The 20122-nt window shown below is 44.6% G+C and overlaps 1 protein-coding gene across 1 annotated transcript in view; it reads left to right on the top strand.

The window, feature by feature from the left end:
- The window catches only part of LOC141082763 (contactin-associated protein-like 5), a 581387-nt gene that overhangs the window by 346906 nt on the left and 214359 nt on the right, over nucleotides 1–20122 (top strand). The window contains exon 9 of the mRNA XM_073566679.1: nucleotides 10897–11046. Coding sequence (XP_073422780.1) covers nucleotides 10897–11046 — 150 coding nt within the window. The remainder of the gene's footprint in view (nucleotides 1–10896; nucleotides 11047–20122) is intronic.

Below are 20122 nucleotides of genomic sequence, written 5' to 3'. Positions count from 1 at the left end.
GACTATCACAACTTTGAAAGGTGAACATAAAGCACCACTGCATCCACTTGTAAGTTGACGTCCATTACAAATGGTAGCCATTGATCATCTGAGGGTAGAGGCCAGCAGGACAGGCCATAGCTACATCCTAACCATCATCGATCAATAAACCAAATTTCTAGTGGCCGTCCCTGTGAAGGATTTAACTGCCCAGACTACACAGCAGTGGAGCAGGGAGAGGTAAGTATTGCAACTTGCAAATGCTGTGGCCATGACCAAGCAGGGGGGCACACTCGTGGGCGACGGTACTGACACAGGGCCCCTCATTGTACGCTGGTGTGTCTGACGGCGAGTGGGCCCCCCCACCGCCAGAGATACTGTATTGTACTATGAGGGGCCCTGTACCAGTGCAGTCGGCCATCAGTGGGCCCATCCACCTGTTCAAAGCAACGGTACTTGCCCAGGTGCATCAGGTGTTGACCCCAGCCCTTGGGGGGGGGGTTGGCAGCCCAGTTAGGGAGGTTTAAAAAATAGCATATGTTGATGTGTAGGCTGGACATTTAGTAGCTGCAAATGGCGGAGTTGGGCAAGTCCGAGGAAGAGGAGGACAAAAGCGAGGCAGTTTTCTGGCAACCTATGTGTCATCAGGGGAATGGGACAAAATCCTTTGAAACCTATGCATGGTTCATTTTAATGAAGGTTAGATCATCAACATTTTGGGTCGACAGACGGGTCCTTTTTTCTGTCAGGATTGATCCAGCAGCACTGAAGACTCTTTCAGATAACACACTAGCAGCAGGGCAAGTGAGCTCCTGTAAGGCATATTGTGCCAATTCAGGCCAGGTGTCCAGTTTAGAGGCCCAATAGTCAAAGGGAAATGACCTGTGAGGGAGAACATCGATATGGGAGGAGAAGTAGTTTGTAACCATAGTTGACAACTGCTGTCTCCTGTCACTTTTAATCGATGCAGTATTAGCAGTCGTGTCAGCGGTACTTGAGAGATCAGTCCACAACGTGGTCATTAAACCCCTGTCTCCAACGCCACTTCGGCTGTGTGCACCATGAACACCTCTTGCATTGTTCCCACTACGGCTCGTGGGAGAACCAGCACCGCTGCTGTGTGCTGGGAAAGCCTCAAACAAACGGTTTACCACAGTTGCTTGTTTGTTAGCCAATATTATCTCTAGGTTCTCCTGTGGCATGATGTTGTGTAATTTGCCTTTGTAGCGTGGATTGAGGATGCTGGCCAGCCAGTAGTCGTCATCCTTCATCATTTTGGCAATGTGGGGGTTCCTTTTTAGGATCTGCAAGGCATAATTGCACATGTGGGCCAATGTTCCAGGTGTCAATAATGCACTGCCTCTGCTGGGTGGAGGAGCACTTTCTGGCAAATCCACGTCCCTACAGTCGCACACAAACCCTGTACCTGACCTTGGAACACCAACATTTTCTCTTGCACCCTGAGAAGCATCTTCCTGCCTAAAATAATCATCCCCCTCATCCTCCTCCTCTTCCTCTTCTTCCTCCACCTCATCCAGGACAGTTCCCTGACAGGACAATGGCTGACTGTCAGCAAGGCTTCCCTCCTCCTTCTCCTGCTGTTCCTCCTGCGCTGCAGATGCCAGATCCTTAATGTGCGTCAAACTTTGCATGAGCAGACACATAAGTGGGATGCTCATGCTTATCATGGCATCGTCTGCGCTTACCAGCCGTGTGCATTCCTCAAAACACTGAAGGACTTTACAGAGGTCTTTCAGCTTTGACCACTGCACACCCGACAATTCCATGTCTTCCCTCAAACTGTCTGCCCGTGTATCCTCCCACAAATGCATTACAGCCTGCCTCTGCTCGCACAGCCTCTCAACCATGTGCAGGGTGGAGTTCCACTTTGTTGCAACGTCTATGATTAGGCTGTGCTTGGCGAGGTGGAGCAATCGCTGTAGCTTCTGCATACGACTGGAGTGTTCGGTCGAGTGACGGATGTGCAAGCGCAGTCTTCGCACCTTATGGAGCAGGGATGTTAACTCCGGTTAATTATTAAGGAAGCACTGCACCACCAGGTTCAAAGTGTGAGCCAGGCAAGGTATGTGTGTGAGTTTTGCAAGGGCTATGGCTGCCACAAAATTACGGCCGTTATCACTGACTACCTTGCCTGGCTCAAGATGTAGACTGCCCAGCCCTGACTCAGTTTGTCGCTGCAAGTAGTCGGCCAGTACCTCTGCGGTGTGTCTGTTGTCGCCCAAAGACATCATCTTTAACACAACCTGCTGACGCTTACCACTAGCTGTTCGATAGTGGGACACCTCGTGTGCAACACTGCCATCTGCAGATGGAGTGCTTGTGCGACTGCGCTCTGTGGACGAGCTAACGCTTATGAGGAGGAGGGTCGAAAGCCTACAGCCAACTGTTTCCTATACCGTGGGCTAGGCAGCACTGTTCCACCACCGCTGTCCCCTGTGGAGCCTGCATCCACCACATTAACCCAGTGCGCAGTGATGGACATGTAATGGCCCTGGCCATGCCTACTGGACCATGCATCTGTTGTGAGTTGCATCTTTCCACTCACTGATTGCTTGAGTGCATGGACAATGTGGTCTTTCACATGCAGGTGGGGGGCTGGGATGGCTTTTCGAGAAAAGAGGTGCTGACTGGGTAGGTCATAGCGTGGGACAGCTTAGGTCATGAGCTTGTGGATAGCTTTGCTTGCAACCGAACAGTAGGGCATCATCTCTAATGAGATTAGTTTGACAATGTACAGTAGGCATTCAAACACAGTGTATGCGGATGAGAGGATGAGTACTTTCTTGTCCTACTCAGAGTGTCTGGTAGAGTGATCTGGATTCGAGAGCTGCATATGGGGGAAGTAGCGGTGGACCGGACAGAGTGAGAGGGGGTTGGTGATGGTATTGGTGGTGATGGCCTAGATTCAGTGTTGTGTTGCAAAACCATTGTGATTCCCTGAGTGCTTTGGCCTTGCGACGACACCTCAGCATTTAGTGCTGGTAGTGCGCTTAATGGTGGCGGTGGTCTTACATTGGGGGAAGCGATGGAGCGTTGCTGGCTACCTTCAGTCTGAGCAGGTGCACATGTGCTACCTGAGGTTTTGTAGTCCGTCCACGCTTGCAAGTGCATGTTGATTAAATGTCTAAGCATGCAACTGGTATTCAAATTTCTGAGTTGTTTACCTCGGCTAAAGGTCCTTCCGCACTTCTTACAGGTAACCTTTGCCTCATCAGTAGGATTTTGGACAAAGAAGTGCCACACTGCACTCTTCCTATTATGGTATACATTTTCTGGCCTTGCACACTGTGCAAGGTTGACCGTCTAGCCAAGCTGTCCTGCAACTCTTTTAGTTTTTGTTCCACGTTTTTGGACAGCTACGGGCCTGCCAGGTAACCGCTGCTGCGATGTCAATGCCTGCTGCGGATCCTTCTCCTTATCTGAACTATTGCCAGCGCCACCCTTCTCCCCCAATGGATGCCATTCCGGGTCAAGAACTGGGTCATCCATCACCTCCTCTTCAAAGTCATCTGCACCTTCCTCTTTACCTTCCTCTGTGTCACCGTGTAAGGTGGTATAGCATGCGGGAAGGGGCACCTGAGTTTCATCAGGGTCAGATTCTGGCTCAGTAGACTGCGAGGGCAATGTAGTGCTCTGGGTCAATGTACCAGCAGAATGATCAAGCAGTGGCTGTGCATCAGTGCACTCCATGTCAGATTCATCTTGGACTGGGGAATTCAGGATTTGACTGGATAACCGAGGCATGGTATGTGAAAAGAGCTCCATAGAGTGATCTGAAGTGTGGGCTGCCGCATCCTTAACTCTTGGTGGGGGTGAAGGACACAAGGAAAGGTGATTTTCCTGACCAGAACCCTGCACTGACGACTCCGTGCTTGCAGGTTTCGAACGTTCAGAAGAGGAGGCAATAGAGCTGGTGGCTGTTTCGGCAATGTATGCCAAAACTTGTTCCTGATGCTCCGGCTTTAAAAGCTGTTTTCCTACTCCAAGAAAAGGCAACCTTACAGGCCTTCTTGGGCCAGACGATGACGCAGGCTCAACACCTCCTGCCATAGGTGCTATTGTGCTTTTGCCAGAACCAGACGATGCACCACCACCATCAGTACCAGCTGCGCCCCCCTGCCCACGTCCGCGGCTTCTTCCAACATACTTCCTCATGTTTGGGAAAATGTACCAAAAATACCAGATGGTACTGTATGAGGAGCGTCCAGCTGTGTAAGATGTATTAAAAAAATTAAATCTATGTATATATTTTGTTATTCACAGACGCTCTCCCAGTATGTATATGACCGTAATCCAGCAAGCAGATATACGGTACTGTATCGGAAGTGTACAGCTGTATACGTTTTTTGTGTAATAACAAGCTCCATATATGTATTTACGGAGTGTCACACACACATGCTGACTCTGTATAGATGTGACCGTAATGCAAACGGCAGATATACAATACTGTTTGAGAATCGGAAAGCTCTATACGGTGTCTGTATGAAAAATGGTAAATCTCCGTCTAATTTTATACAGAGTGACACACGCTGTCTCTGTATAGTTTTGACCGTTATCAAACAGCAGACATACGAAACTGTTTGAAAAGCGGACAGCTCTATATGGTGTAGGTCTGGAAAAATGGAAAATCTCCTCTGCTTGTTTTTCCAGAGTCACACACAGATAGCTTGTATTTGTCCATGATACCAGCCGGTACACGGTAGTGTGTGAGGAGTGTACACCGCTATATGGTGTATGTATGGAAAATTTTAAATCTCCATCTATTTTTATACAGAGTGACACACGCTGTCTCTGTATAGCTTTGACCGTTATCAAACAGCAGATATAGGAAACTGTTTGAAAAGCGGACAGCTTTATACGGTGTAGGTCTGGAAAAATGGAAAATCTCCTCTGTTTGTTTTTCCAGAGTCACACACAGATAGCTTCTATTTGTCCGTGATACCAGCCGGTACACAGTAGTGTGTGAGGAGCGTACACCGCTATATGGTGTGTGAAAAAATGATCGCTCGGTAACTGACCAGAACAAAATAATAGAAGTTGGAGTGCTTTGAAAAAAGCAGTTTGAACAGCAGTGTGCACACAGCAATGCAGCTAACAGGTAGCCTTAAAAGGCAGCCTAATCACCACCAGCGCTGCTGCACACAACAAAAATCCTCCCCTTTCACTGCACACTAACTGTACAGTGAAAAGCGCTATCAGCAGACGCTATTTTTTTTTCTTCTTCCCTGCCTAACGCTCTCCCTATTCAGAATCAGCAGCAGCACCTCTCCCTATTCTAAGATCGGCAGAAGTAAAATGGCGGTCGGCGGCCTTTTATAGCCACTGTGATGCCACACAAAGCCAGCCAATCACTTCAATGCCCTTCTCTAAGATGGTGGTGGCCGCTGCCCATATCATCGCGTTGACCTCATGGCCGACCTCACGCTATGGTCAGGTTTCGATCGGCGAAACCCGACTTTAGCTAAAGTCGGCGACTTTTGAATTTAACCGACCCGTTTCGCTCAACTCTACTCGTGACCACTGATGTGTAGCAAGGTGGGTATCAGTGGCATCTGACACTGACACTGTTATAAATTTTTATTCATAAAATCATTGAACAGTTAAAGGGAAGCTGTCAGCAGGTTTTTGATATGTAATCTGAGAACAGGATGGTATAGGGGCTGAGACTCTGATCCCATGGATGTGTTACTTGCTTGCCCACTGGCTGTCATTTTTATACAATCACTGTTTTTTGTGCTACATTTTCTAGCAGTGCTCTAAATATTGATCTGTATAACCCCATCGACAACACTGATTGGTAGTTTTTTTTTTTAAAGAAACCTGCTAATCAGTGATGGGGGAGAGGTTAAACAGAGAATTTGACTAAGAGCCATGAGACACCTAGTCCTGCAGTGAAAATTTTCTGATGATAAAACACTGATTTTAGTGAAACTGCATCACCCAACCCAGTAAGTCACACATCACTGGAATCAAAGGTTGCCGCCAATACATAATGCTACTCTTAGATTACATAGTAGAACTTGCTAACAGAATCCCTTTAAGAGGGAGATGCTACATCTTATTTTGTCATTGAGTGTTCCTTAAGTGGTTCAGGAAACTTTCATCTTTAACACTTTAATATCTCTAACCTTCAGTAAGAAGTAATTTGATGCTTAATGCAAAAGCTTTGATCTCTCTACAGTCACTGTTACAATATGGCTTCTATGTTATAGCAGCCTCTGGCTTTGACACTTTCTCATTTCGGTGTCAGAATTCACCCTTTACCTTACTTTAATCTTTGATGTTCTGACATTGGTTTGACATTCTCATCTCTAGTGGTTTGGTATTCCATAATTGACTGTATTTTTTACTGTAAAGAGCTCTTTCCTAGAAGTATACCCTTTATATATCCTTGAACCTTTTGCTGATGTTGAAGATATGATTACGGTATATCATAATAATATAATTGCCTCTTATATTTTATGTGTCCTTATATTATAAGAGCTTATTACATTAGTTTTATATACATATTTCTCTAAGGTCAAAAAGTGTGCAGGAAAAGTTAAAGGGCATTAATATAAGAAAAAGTTCTCTAGAGTAAATACAGTGAAATTGTGGAATACTAAGCGCCTATAGACAATAATCACAAAACAATATCAGAGCATCAAAGAATATAGTATGGTGTTGTCTACATTAGAAAATGTCAGTGTGTGTGAAAGCCATAGGCTGCTTCAATGTAGAAAGCATATTGCAATATTCACTGCAGAAAGAATCTAGATATTTTCAATGGACACATTTACATGTAGATTTCAATTAAAAATAACCCAAGAAAGAGCAATGAAACACAATACAAAAACACCAAGGCAGCACTGCACAAAAGGACCGAATAAATAAAAATGGACCAAAGAATAACAACACTAAAGGGTCAAAGAAAAGCAACACTAAAGGACTAAAGAAAAACAACACTTCAAGACCAAAGAAAAATAAAACTAAAGGACCAAAGAAAAATAACACTAAAGAACCAAAAAAATAACATTAAAGGACCAAAAAAACAACACTAAAAGATCTAAGAAACACAACACTAAAAACAAAAGAAATACAACACAAAAAACATATGATAACTACATACAGAACCAGGCTTTTCCACCCTTTTTTTCTCAGGCTAAGCATCCTCAGTCATATATCCACATTGCACATGATACAGTTTTTTTTTCACTCTTGAAATGTAAAATTCATGAAAAGGTTTTACTAAATGAATAGATTTTAGTGGTGACATTTCTGTACTACTTCTTTAGAACATGCAGTGAACTTTTCAGAGAATAATAGAGGAAGAGGACAAACTGTTTCACAATTTTAGGATTGCTACACCCAATAGGTGCCACTAGATTTCCAGTCCTCATACTATCTGAAGAGGATAGTTTCATATTTAAATTCCCAGAGAAGCATTGCGTGGCCTTCTTGTGCTGACTTTTCTCCTTAAATGTCATGTTTAATGCTTTGCATTGATTCAGGGCAAACACTCAGACGCACATGTCTACAAAAGAAGTTTCCGGTTTATCCTAAGTTATGTTGCAAAGATACTTAAAGGGAACCTGTCAGTTGCCCCGTGCCCCCAGAACCACCAGTAGTTGTGTCTACATAGCTAAATACCATACCTAACAGCGTTCTGTCCCCACTTAAGGCGAATGAAGGTGTGTAGTATGGCGATGGTATGAGAACTCCTACCTTCGTGTCCTTGAAGCGGGGCAGACAGGACCAGGTGTTGCTCCTGGGTGGATGGATTCAAACGTGGACACAGAGAGATGAATCAGCGGTAGTTTATTTGAACCATAACCCAAAGAAATGAGGTGGTACAATGCAGATAGTACAAGTAGCCGTTTCTGTGGTTGTCTTGTGGGTGTTGGCCCCTGGGGCTACTAGTGAGCGATCAAAAGACTTTGCTTTCTGCAGCCCAAAAAAGATGTGTACTTCTCACACCGTGGCTGCAAGTAAAATGGATGCCAGGAAGTGAGATCGTAGTCAAGGCTGCAGGACACTCCCACGTGCTAGAAAAATCTAAAAAGAGGAGCGAGGGAGTGACACAAAGTTTCTCGTCAGTAGGTGGCAGCAGCAGACAACCATGAAAACAAGTTAATAGTACAACAGTAAAATTAAAGATATGAAAAGGATATGAAGGGTACAGCACACTCTCCGTCTGAAATTCACTTTGGGGATTTCACTACTAGAGTCTATAACAAACAATCTGTAAAGGAAAAGCATGTTAAAATACAACATTAAACATAACTCAAGTCCATATCAAGAGGAAGACTCCAAGGTTCAAAACCGTTACTCTTCATCCTGCATGGATGCTTTCGACAGCTAACAACAGAGCAAGTTAATGGATGGGTCTTGTAAAAGTTTGCGCCTTCCTTTTCCTGGGTGACTGTTGCAGTTTTTCATGCTGTGATGCAGGAGGTATAATTTCCGGCTACTCTTAATTCATGGCTTTTGTAGCAAGAGCTGATGAAGCAAGTTCTTCATGGAGGAACCTGATCGGATTTTCACTGCCATCAGTACACTCAAGTGTTTCTTGTAGCTCGGCAGATGTGTTGCATTTTAAGTGATCGTTATCTTAACTTCGAAGACTGGATAAATTATCTTTGCTCTTTCTCTTGAGAAGTGAAGGGATAATGGGGACAAACTCTGGAGGATCTTCATTAACTGTCAGATCTTGGTCAGATTAAACCGCCCCATTTGGACCATCGTAGATGTCTATATCACAAGACTGCTCACTGCTGGAAGAATAATCTGGATCACTGTGCATTCCAAGAGCAGGAAAATCGGGGTCAAGTACAACGGTCTTTGGGTGGAACGGTCTCGTATGGTGTGGTCTTCTCGCTCGGCCTTCCTCGCAATTACTTTTTCCTCCAGATGAACTGAATGCGTACTTGGATTTTTTCTTTTTCGTTCGATGAATCCTTGAAGTGAGCTGCACGGTGGCGAGGGATTCAGGGTAACTTGACGGAGAGTCTGAGATGTGTGCAATCATCGTTGTTCTGCAGTTAATATTCCCCAGAGATTCCCTTAGGAGCGTAATTAATTTTCTCTTCCTGTATGTGATATGCTTGGCACCGTTCACAAGAGCTAATATGATGTTACCCTGAGCATTTGAAGATAGACAGAGGCCTCCTCCCGCATCACGACTTTTACTAAGCATTCTTTCACAACTCCCAAGGTCTATAAGATGCAATCGGCTGCGGCTTCCCGACGTTCTTCCTTTTCCATTTTTTTCTATATGATACTGGCATATATGAAGGGTGAAAAGAAATGCGAGTTCCTCCTCTCTTCTTCCTCACAATCCACTTTATCGGTAATTCTTGCAGCAATGGCAGCATCAAGGAAGTGAGCAGCTTTTTCTGCCGTCGGGGCCCTGAACTCACTCTGGTTTTGAAGCTGAGTTCCACATATTGGATCTTCTCGGAGATACACCCCAGGGAAATGTCCATCTTGAAGGCTAGCAGTGGCTACCTCTGCTAATAAATCCTTTAGGTCTTCATCTTTGCCATAGATTTGACAGCAGATACCCGGATCAAGAAGTGAATTCCAGTTCCTTTTCTCTCCTCTCGTTGATTAGTTTGAAAAGACAGGAGATTGTACAGGGTATAATGCCAAGGCTTTGCATAGAAGCATCTTTGCCAGTCATTGTATACGTCTTACCAACTTTTCATGAAAAAAGCAAAATATGTACCAATCTGCACCTTTCACGACAGACTGGATCACTTCTGTAACAGCCCTGGAGCAAACTTCAGCCCAAGAAGAGTTGTGAGGGAGCACCGAATCTAAGGCAAACATCTTTGGAGCAGGAGCAAAGGCTCTTCTGTGGCCAGGCCAGTAATGGAGGGACCACAGGTAGATGGATGATATAGAGTGATCTGTTTTTTTTGTGGGTCAACTTTTAAAAAGGACTTAAACTCCGATGTATTGTGACTTCCTTGAGAAGGTAATAGAATGTAATTGGGGCACACATAATATATATATGTGGAAGGAGAGAAAGAAAAATATCTTCCTCAGTTAAATAAATCCATCAATACACAGAAATAATAGTGTTGAAACCTTCACACATACATACTGCTATTTGGACTGGTGCGGACAAACTGCAAACTAGGTAGAGAGCACATTGAGAAACAAGCAGTCAAATAGTCCATAAAACTTAACTTTTATTAAATATGTCATATAAAATAATGGACAACAAGGTACAAGGGAAAGAAGGGGGAAGGTGAGATGCGTGCATCCAATGGCACACAGATACCGGGCTTATAACCCACTAAGCATACCACAGCATATAACCTCATGGGGATGATATAAACCAATATGCAAGTGCAGCAACATTGTTATAATCATAGAGCAAGTGCTTATGCTCATAAATAACAGGCAGACTGCCCGAGGGCAATCCAGCAGGACATGTTGCCTCAATGCTGTGGAAGCAGAGGGAAGCCGGCCCACCCTGACGTGCATTTCGGAGCACTAAGCTCCTTCCTCAGGGGGCGTGAAGAAGGACAGATCCTAAGAATGACTTTCACCTTTCCCATGCCAGGATTGTCCTTGATTTTGGACATGGCTCTCATTAAACATGGAGGAGCTGGAGGAGGACATAATTGGAGAATACCACTGAAGTTGGTTGAGTAAGTGGAATACTCTCGGGAGTGAGGAAGAGGCGGGTGATACTTCTGCTCAAATTTATTTTCTCCTGTCTAGCTATTAGATATAAAAGAAAAAATAAGTAGCCAAGAGATGTGGACTATCAGAGAAAATCAAAAGACACGTGGACTTACTGAAAATTTTTCAGGCATTTGCATGTTCTGCATTTACTTATCTTTTGCTTACGTTTTATTTTGAGTTATTGAAACCATCAGGAATAACCTATGATTCATTTTCTAGGCAGTGGTTTAGATGACGGCTTGTGGCACTCAATTACCATCAATGCAAGAAGACATCGCATTTCACTAACACTGGACAATGGGGCAGCGTCATCCGTCCATGCCATCCTCCCTGTACAGATCTCCACAGGACACCAGTACTACTTTGGAGGTGAGATATTCAGTTGTAATAGGGATGAATGTTTGGATGGACATTATACAAATCATTTACAGTAAATTAAGAATGAAAGACATTTCTCTAAAATGGTGCTACACAGTCACATGGACTGCTACAATATGTCATCTGCAAGACTACAGGCTTTCCTAAACATCTCCAAAACTGTGCCTATAACGGGCACTTGTATCTGACTCACTAGAGATCAAGAAGTGTGTAAGGAGTTCTACAAAAAAACTATGCCAAATAGGGACTGAATTAAAGAAGAGGAGAAATCTGCACCGCGAATAGAAATGCACAACTATTATCAGGATTTATTTTTTTTTCCTCACCTTGCATTTTTAGTACATGCATGCTGCACCATTGCAAGTTGACACTCACTGTTATTGTTTGCTTACTTATTCTTATATTTTTCTTTACATTTTTTATTTTATTTGTCTTTTTATATGATATATTATGTATGTATACTTGCTGGATGTTTAGTGTAAGCTGTGTTGCTTTATATATTATATTAGAATCATAGAGTCATAGAATGGTAGAGTTGGAAGGGACCTCCTGGGCCATCTGGTCCAACCCCCTGCTCAAAGCAGGATTCACTAAATCATCCTAGACTGATGTCTGTCCAGCCTTTGTTTGAAGACTTCTATTGGAGGAGAACTCACCACCTCTCGTGGCAGCCTGTTCCACTCATTGATCACCCTAACTGTCAAAAAGTTTTTTCTAATATCTAATCTGTGTCTCCTCCCATTCAGTATCATCCCATTGCTTCTAGTCTTTCCTTGTGCAAATGAGAATAAAGATGATCCTTCTACAATGTGACAGCCCTTCAGATATTGTAGACAGCTAATAAGTCTCCTCTCAGTCTTCTCTTTTGCAAGCTAAACATTCCGAAATCCAGCAACTGTTCCTCATAGGACATGGTTTGCAGATTGGTCACCATTCTGGTCACTGTTCTCTGAACTTGCTCCAGTTTGTTGATGTTTTATTAAAATGTGGCGCCCAAAACTGGACACAGTATTCCAGATGAGGTCTGGCCAAAGAGGAGTAGAGGGCAATAATGACTTCACGTGATCTAGACTGTATGCTTCTGTGAATACTGTGATGTCACAGGTGACTGGATACTCCGCCTCTAGCAGGGCGAATTTCTATGACACCCGTGACCCTGGATACACCGCCTCCAGCAGGGCGAATTTAAACAATGAAACGTGCAGCCAGATACACTGTCTCCAGCAGGCGAATTTCAATAGTTACACGTGTATCTGGATACACCGCCTCCAGCAGGGCGAATTTACAGAGATAAGGGAAACACCAGGGAAACCGATACAATGGAGGGCCCTGCAATAGGGAACAGGGACATGGAGACCTCCTCCACTCCCCTGAGTCAGTGTCTCTACTCTCCTGACGGTCCCTAGTCAGGTTCCACACCTGGCGACGAGCCGGATACCTAGAAACCCTAGCTCGCCCTACACCAATCCCTTTCTAATGAATTGGATGGTGCAGAAACTAATCCCACCACTGCACTAAAACACACATAAGGAAAGTTACAAACAGGGAAAAACCACTTAGCTTTGCTCTGTTGCTATTGCTCCCAGCAACAGAGTCCAGCACCTGAGTGCAGCTTTCCCCCTGAATAGCTGCTACTTCAACAAAGCTTTATCAGAGCTGCAAGGAACTCCTAACTGTAGCTCCTTCCACTCTAGGACTCTGACTGAGCTGCAAGGAACTCTTCTCTAGCTCCTTCCTCCACCAAGTATGGTTGGAAATGACCAATATCACCAACAGTGAGTGAGACCACCTGACTCTCCTTTATAGGCAAGAGCCAGAGCAATCACACCTGCTAGTGATTCCCGTGTAATAATACTAGCTACCACCAGGGGCAAAACTAGAACTAAAGGCACCACTGTGTAATGACCCTAATGGCCACCGGGGGCAAAACTAACTTTAAGCAAGCAGCTTAAAGGAAAAAAATGGTTACATGTGCTTTTATCTGTCACAATGCAGTATGGATCGTGACAAATACATCCTAGAATTGTATTTCCCTTTTTTGCTGCTGCATCACACTGTTGACTCATGTTCAGTCTGTGATCTATTAGTATACCCAAGTCTTTTTCACATGTGCTGTTGCTTATTCCTATTCCTCCCATTCTGTATGTGCTTTTTTCATTTTTATTGCCCAGATGTAGTACTTTGCATTTTTCCCTGTTAAAAACCATTGTTTTAGTTGCTGCCCACTGCTCCTGGCTACTTATATCTTTTTGATCCTCTCTCTCTTCTCTGGTATTAGCCATCCCTCCTAGCTATTTGTCGTCAGCAAATGTAATCAGTTTACCCTCAATTCTTTCATCTAATTCATTGATAAAGATGTTGAACATTACAGAGCCCAGGACAGAGCCCTGTGGCACCCCACTTGAGACATTCTTCCAACTGGATGTGCAGCCATTTACGACAACTCTTTGGTGGTCAGTTATGAATCCACCTAACAGTTGCCTTGTCCATTCCATACTTAGTCATTCTTTTAATAAGGATTGTGTCTTAGTCAAATGCTTTGGTGAAGTCAAGATATACTATATCTATAGTATTTCCCTGATCCACCCAGTCAGTGATTCTGTCATAGAAGGAATTTAAGTTTGTCTGACATGACTTATTAGTTACAAACCCATGCTGACTCTGTTTAATCACTTCATTCTTACATACATGTTGTTTAATAATTTGTTCAAAGATCTCTCCTGGTGTAGAAGTCAGACTCACCGGCCTATAGTTCCCTGGGTCCACTTTCTTGCCCTTTTTGAATATGGGAACAACATTTGCTCTTCTCCAGTCTTCTGGGTCTTCTCCTGTTCTCCAAGACTTTTCAAAGACTTTTCAAAGATTATGCAGATTGGTTCAAAAATTCTTCTGCTATCTCCTTCAGTACTCTGAGGTCTAATTCATCTGGACATGGAGACTTGAATTAATTTAGGTTAGCTAAGTGTTTCCTCACTATCTTTCTATTTATAGATATCCTGGATTCTTCTGTTCCATTAATAGGACAGTGAAGATCAGTTGATGTTACATTTCCTTTCTGAGAGAAAACAGATACATAATAGGAATTTAAAAGTTTGGCCTTCTCAACATCCTGTCTTACCATTTCATCAATTTCATCCTGTAAAAATCCTGTAGCTTATTTTTTTGGCATATTCCCAAAATCCTTTTTATTGCTTTTGACATCTCTTGCAAGCCTTAATTCATTGTCAGCTTTAGTAATCCGATTTGTGCCCTGCAGGTTCTGCAGACAGCATTATATTCTTCTTTAGATATGTCTCCCTCTTTCCATTTGATAAACATTTCTTTCTTCCTTTTTAGCATGCATTAAGTTCTGTGTTCATCCATCCTGGTTTCCTTAAATGCTTCCTATTCTTCCCTCTTTTTGGAATTGTTAACGATTGTGCTTTGAGAATTTCATTTTTCAAGATTTCCCATCCTTCATGGACATTTTTGGCCTTAAGGATATCCATCCATTGGATCCCTCCAATTCTCTTTCTGAGTCCCCTAAAATCTGCCTTTCTGAAATCTAACCTTGATGTCTGAGTCTTCACAGGTCTTCTTCCTCTAGTTATCCAAAATTCTAAAATAGCATGGTCGCTACCTCCTAAGGTCCCAGTCAGTTTTACCTCATCAACCATTTCCTCCCTTTTTATAAGGATTATATCCAAGGTAGCAGATCCCCTTGTTTTCTCCCCTACCTTTTAAAAGATAAAGTTGTCAGCAAGAGAATAGAAACATTTTAGTTTGTGATTGGTTTCTCTTTCTCCAATATTTTAATTTTTTAGATTCTTTTGTCTTTGTTCTAAATTCCACTTCTAATAGCAGAGTTCTCAATAGCATTTGTCAGGTGTATGGCTTTTTCTAGCCTTTTGCTTCCCTTCCCACATTGTTCTAGTTTAAAGCTCTCCTTAAGAGTGTAGCAAGGCGACTTCCAAATACATGTTTTCCAGTCTTCATAAGGTGCACCCCATCTCTAACAAGTAGTCCATCATATAGATAATTCACTCCGTGATCCAGAAATCCTAATCCTTGCTGACGGTACCATCAACATAGCCAGTTGTTCACCTGCAGAATATATTCCACCTCCTTGTTCCATGGCCATCCACTGGAAGGATGGAAGAGAAGACCACCTGCGCTCCCAGTTCTTTCACTTTCTTACCTAAGTTTTCAAAGTCTCTGCAGATGGTTTCCAGGTCGTTTCACGTGGTGTAATTTGTCCCCACATGTATTAGCAGGAATGGGTAGTCATTTGTAGTTCTGAAGAGTCCTGATATCCTGTCAGACACATCTTTAATTTTTGCACCTGGAAGACAGCACATTTCTCTTGATGTTATATCCTGTGTGCATATAGTGGCCTCTGTTCCTCCCAACAGGGAATCCCCTAAAACCACAACTCTCCATTTCTTCTTCACAACATTTTTCTTTCTCCATCCAGGAGGAATCTTAAGGCATAGAAGGTTGTTGTTTGTGGGCAAAGTCATATCCTGATGTATTTCTTCATTGTTCTCCTGCGTAAATGCCTCGTACTGGTTCCTGGGCAGTATGGGTGCTGACTGCCTCTTGATCCTCCTGCTACTCTGGGTCACATGCTTCCATTCTTCTGTTTCTTCAGGTGTACCTCAAATTCTCTTCTCTTTCTGTAGCATGAAGAGATAATTCTGCTCTGGCTAAGAACTCTTCACCTTCCTTATGTCATGATCTCAGTGCGGGTTTGACTCGCACATGTGGGGTTAATGTCTGGAACCAGTGCTGATGACTGGCATTTCTGGAGTTAAAGCTTGTGATCCCAGTGCAGGCTTACCTGCACACCTGGGGCTTATGATTGTGGCCTCTCCCTGGTTCCGGGAGGGGCTTCTTATAGCCTCAGGAAGCTCCTATCCCCGTCAGTTATACTTTCACCCTTGGCAGAGTGTGGTGACCCCTGAGTGTGTTTGTGCTGTGTTCTTGTTTATCTGATACTCTGTGTACGACTCGGTCTGTTCTCTGGATACTGCTTGTTGGATTCTGCTTGGTACCTTCTATGTCTGTTTGGCTTTGACCCCTGCTTGGCCCCGACTATCCGTTCTGTCTCATCCCTGGTACTTTACTGCTATCTCTGTGTATGACCTCCATTTTGCCTGACTCTGAGTATTTCTGTATAGTGTCCTGCTGATCTCTGGAAGCAGGACGCTAAGCCCTGCCCCTTGCAGTCACATGACCGTAGGTCCTGCTCTGCTTGCTAAACTTCAGCGTCCCCAGGTCCTGTTTGTCAGTACTTTCCGGCCATACCTGACCCCGGGCCTCCCTACAGTGCAGGTGAGTCCCTGCTCAGCAGAGGCTGCACGCCGGCGCTGAAAGGACCGTGACTTTATAACTGACCGTTAAGTTTTTTTTTTCTCTCTGCTGAGAAATATGGATCCCATACAATCTCTGGCTGAGCAGATGAAAAATCTGAGTCAGATGTTTCAAGGTTTATCTCTGGAGCCGCAAGCTCTGGCTCGTTCTCAGCAACAGGTTTCTGAGACAGTGCAGGGACTTTAGCTGCTGGGTCTCCGGGGGCTGGGGCGAGTGACGTTGTTTTGGTGTCCCCAGAACCACCTGTCAAACTGCCTGATTTCTTTTCTGGGAACAAAAAGGAGTTCAGGATCTTCATGGAGGGTTGCAAACTCTTCTTTAGTTTGAGGCCACGTTCCTCTGGGGAGGAAAGTCAGAAGGTAGGGGTCATTATGTCTTTATTAAGAGGGTCCCCACAAGCTTGGGCTTTCTCCCTTCCTCCCACTGCCCCTGAGAGAGTGTCTGTGAATGCGTTTTTTGAGGCCCTCGGGCACATATATGATGAGCCTGACCGAGTGCGATTGGCAGAGGACATGGTGATGAGTGTCAGTCAGGGGAAACACTCGGCTGAGTGGTTTTGTACAGAATTCCGCCACTGTGCCGCAGAGGTCTCTTGGGACGATGACGCACTCCGAGGACTCTTTCGAAGAGGCTTGTCCGAGTGGTTACATGATGCCTTGGCATTACATCCTCCACCTAGCTCACTCAAGGACGCCATGACCCAGGCCGTCCGGATGGACCGCAGGCTGCGGGCCAGGGGGGTGATGCAGGCGGAGACTCCATTGATCCCTAGTGGAAATGAGACTGTTTCTGTAGCCAATGGACGTAGGGGCTCTCTCCCTGAAGGAAAAGGAGAGACAACGCCGGAGAGAAAAGGAGTTATGCTTCTACTGTGGTAAAACGGGACATTGGAAAAGGGAGTGTCCTGATTGTCCATCCTCAACCCGGTCGACGGGAAACGACTTGGTCTGGGTAGTCAGCGGGGAGACTACTCAAACACTCAGGTACCCTTTTCCTCATTTTCTAAGGTGTTGCTTCATGTGTAACTGTTAGTGGACGGTTGTTGTTTTCCCTCTACAGCTTTCGTGGACTGTGGATCATCCATCAATCTTATTGACTCCCAATTGGTCACACGCTGTAAGATAGGGACAGTTAGACTTAAGGTTCCAATCAAAGTGGTGGCCATTGACTCCTCAAAGTGGGTGCTACCCATGTGGAAAACTTAAGTTGTTTGGTTCTGGACAATCTACCTGCAGGATGGGTGTTGGGCATGCCCTGGTTACAACGCCATAACCCAGTCATTAACTGGAAAATGGGGGAGATTGTTCAGTGGGGGTTTAATGATTCGATGTTATGTGATAAGTCTGCACTATTGGTTGAACCTGTTAAATCTGTATCTTTGTCATCTATTGAGCTGGAAGTTATTTTAGAGTACCTGAAAGAATTCAAAGATGTCTTCTCTGAAAGCGAGGCCGAGACGTTGCCGTCACATAGACCCTTTGACTGCGCTATCGAGTTAGTCCCGGGGGCTAAATTGCCTAAAGCCCGTCTGTTTAATTTATCTGGCCATGAAAGATTACATTGCTGAGAGTCTTCGCAAAGGACACATACGTCCCTCAGTCTCACCTGTGGCGGCAGGGTGTTTTTTTGTAAAGAAAAAAGATGGCGGTTTACGTCCCTGCCTCGATTTTCGTGAGCTCAACAAGATTACTGAACGAAATACGTACCCCCTTCCGTTGATTCCCAATTTGTGTAACCAACTTTCAGGAGCAAAATGGTTCTCCAAACTGGATCTTCGGGGAACATATAATTTGATAAGGGTCCAGGAGGGGGATGAATGGAAAACCGCGTTCCTCACGACCGAGGGACTGTTTGAAAATTTAGTCATGCCGTTTGGTCTTACCAATGCCCCAGCCATATTTCAGAATTTCATCAACGTGGTATTCTCGGATCTCATTGGTCGTTTTGTTGTTATCTACTTAGATGATATACTCTCCCGACAGTCAATCTCATCTGAATCATTTTCAAACAAAAAAAAAATTGGAGTAAAAGTCCATATTGTATTAGAAACATATGAAATTTATTATACATGAAAATAGTACTGACATATTATAAACAAACATCTACAATGAAGGAATCGGGTAATATCAGCTGCTTTTTTTGTCCTGTCCATATAATATCAAGTAAAAAAGTGCCAAGTGCTTCTTATAAAGATGGGCCATAAAAACGGGACACAAATATCAGGAGAACCCAGGTGCGCATCCTGAGAAACAACCCCTTTATCTCATGCTAAAGTGCTTACCCATCATATGCTCCAGGACAAGTGCAGCACCGCCACCGACGCGCGTTTCGCCTCTTTCTCAAGGTGCGCCTTTGCGACCCTGAAAAGAAGCTTTAAGTCTGCTCCCGTGTTAGTACAGCCAGATCCGTCCAAACCATTGATCGTGGAAGTGGACGCTTCCAAGGTGGGAGTGGGGGCGGTGTTGTCCCAAGGGTCTGCCACTCTAATCAACCTCAGGCCATGTGCTTTCTTTTCCAAAAAGTTCTCTGCTGCGGAAATAAATTACGACGTAGGCAATAGAGAGCTTCTTGCGGTCAAATTGGCGTTTGAAGAATGGAGGCACTTTTTGGATGGGGTCAGTCACCCGGTTACGGTGATCACGGATCACAAAAATTTGTCATACATTGAGTCTGCTAAAAGACTAACGACCAGACAGGCCCATTGGTCACTTTTTTTTTCCCGTTTTCAGTTTACGATTACATTTCGTCCAGGGTCTAAGAATGTCAAGGCTGATGCCTTATCACGCAGTTTTCAGCCGGTGTCTCCCCCGAGCCAGCGTCCTCCATTCTTTACCCTGGGGTTGTGTTAGCAGAGGTCTCGTCTGAATTGGAACGGGAGTTTCAGGGGGCCCAGTCGCGGGCTTCGGCGGCCAAGCCGGGGGGTAAGTTGTTTGTGCCAGAGCAACTTCGCCTGAAACTCTTGCAGGAGTTCCACGAATCCAAGCTGAGTGCTCACCCTGGTATTTCGGCCACGTGTCTGGCGGTGGCTAGGAACTTTCGGTGGCCTACCCTTGGTTCGGACATAAAAAAATTCATTGCTGGTTGTGGGGTCTGCGCTCGTTCCAAAAGCTCTCATAGCCGACCGGCAGGGGAGCTGATGCCCTTGGCAGTGCCCGAAAGACCATGGACTTACTTATCCATGAATTTTGTTACCAATCTCCCTCCGTCTAAGGGTAATACGGTGGTATGGGTAGTGGTGGACAGGTTTTCTAAGCAGGCTCATTTTGTACCCCTGTCCGCACTACCGTCAGCTGAGACGTTGTCCAGGTTATCTGTGCAGCATGTGATCCGGTTGCATGGGGTACCCCTGAATGTGGTGTCTGATCGTGGTGTGCAATTTGTGGCTAAGTTTTGGCAAGCTTTCTGCAAAAAATTAGGGAGGTCTCTGTCCTTTTCGTCTGCATACCATCCTGAGAGCAATGGTCAGACGGAACGCACTAACCAGTCCCTGGAACAGATCCTCAGGTGTCTAACCTCTGCTAGACAGAATGACTGGTGCGATGCACTGCCGTTGGCTGAATTTGCCTTCAGTAGTCAGGTGAGTCAATCCACGGGTATGACTCCTTTTTTGATCAATTATGGGTTCAGTCCTCATTTTGGTGAGTTTTCTCGTCTGGACTCGGGGTGTTCCGGAGCTGAGGGCTCTGTTCAGCGATTACAGAATACGTGGGCAGAA

This window comes from Dendrobates tinctorius, unplaced genomic scaffold, assembly GCF_039654945.1.
Source record: "Dendrobates tinctorius isolate UK_male_01 unplaced genomic scaffold, ASM3965494v1 ptg000019l, whole genome shotgun sequence".
Taxonomy (NCBI): domain Eukaryota; kingdom Metazoa; phylum Chordata; class Amphibia; order Anura; family Dendrobatidae; genus Dendrobates; species Dendrobates tinctorius.
This window is presented reverse-complemented; position numbering and strand designations above follow the sequence as displayed.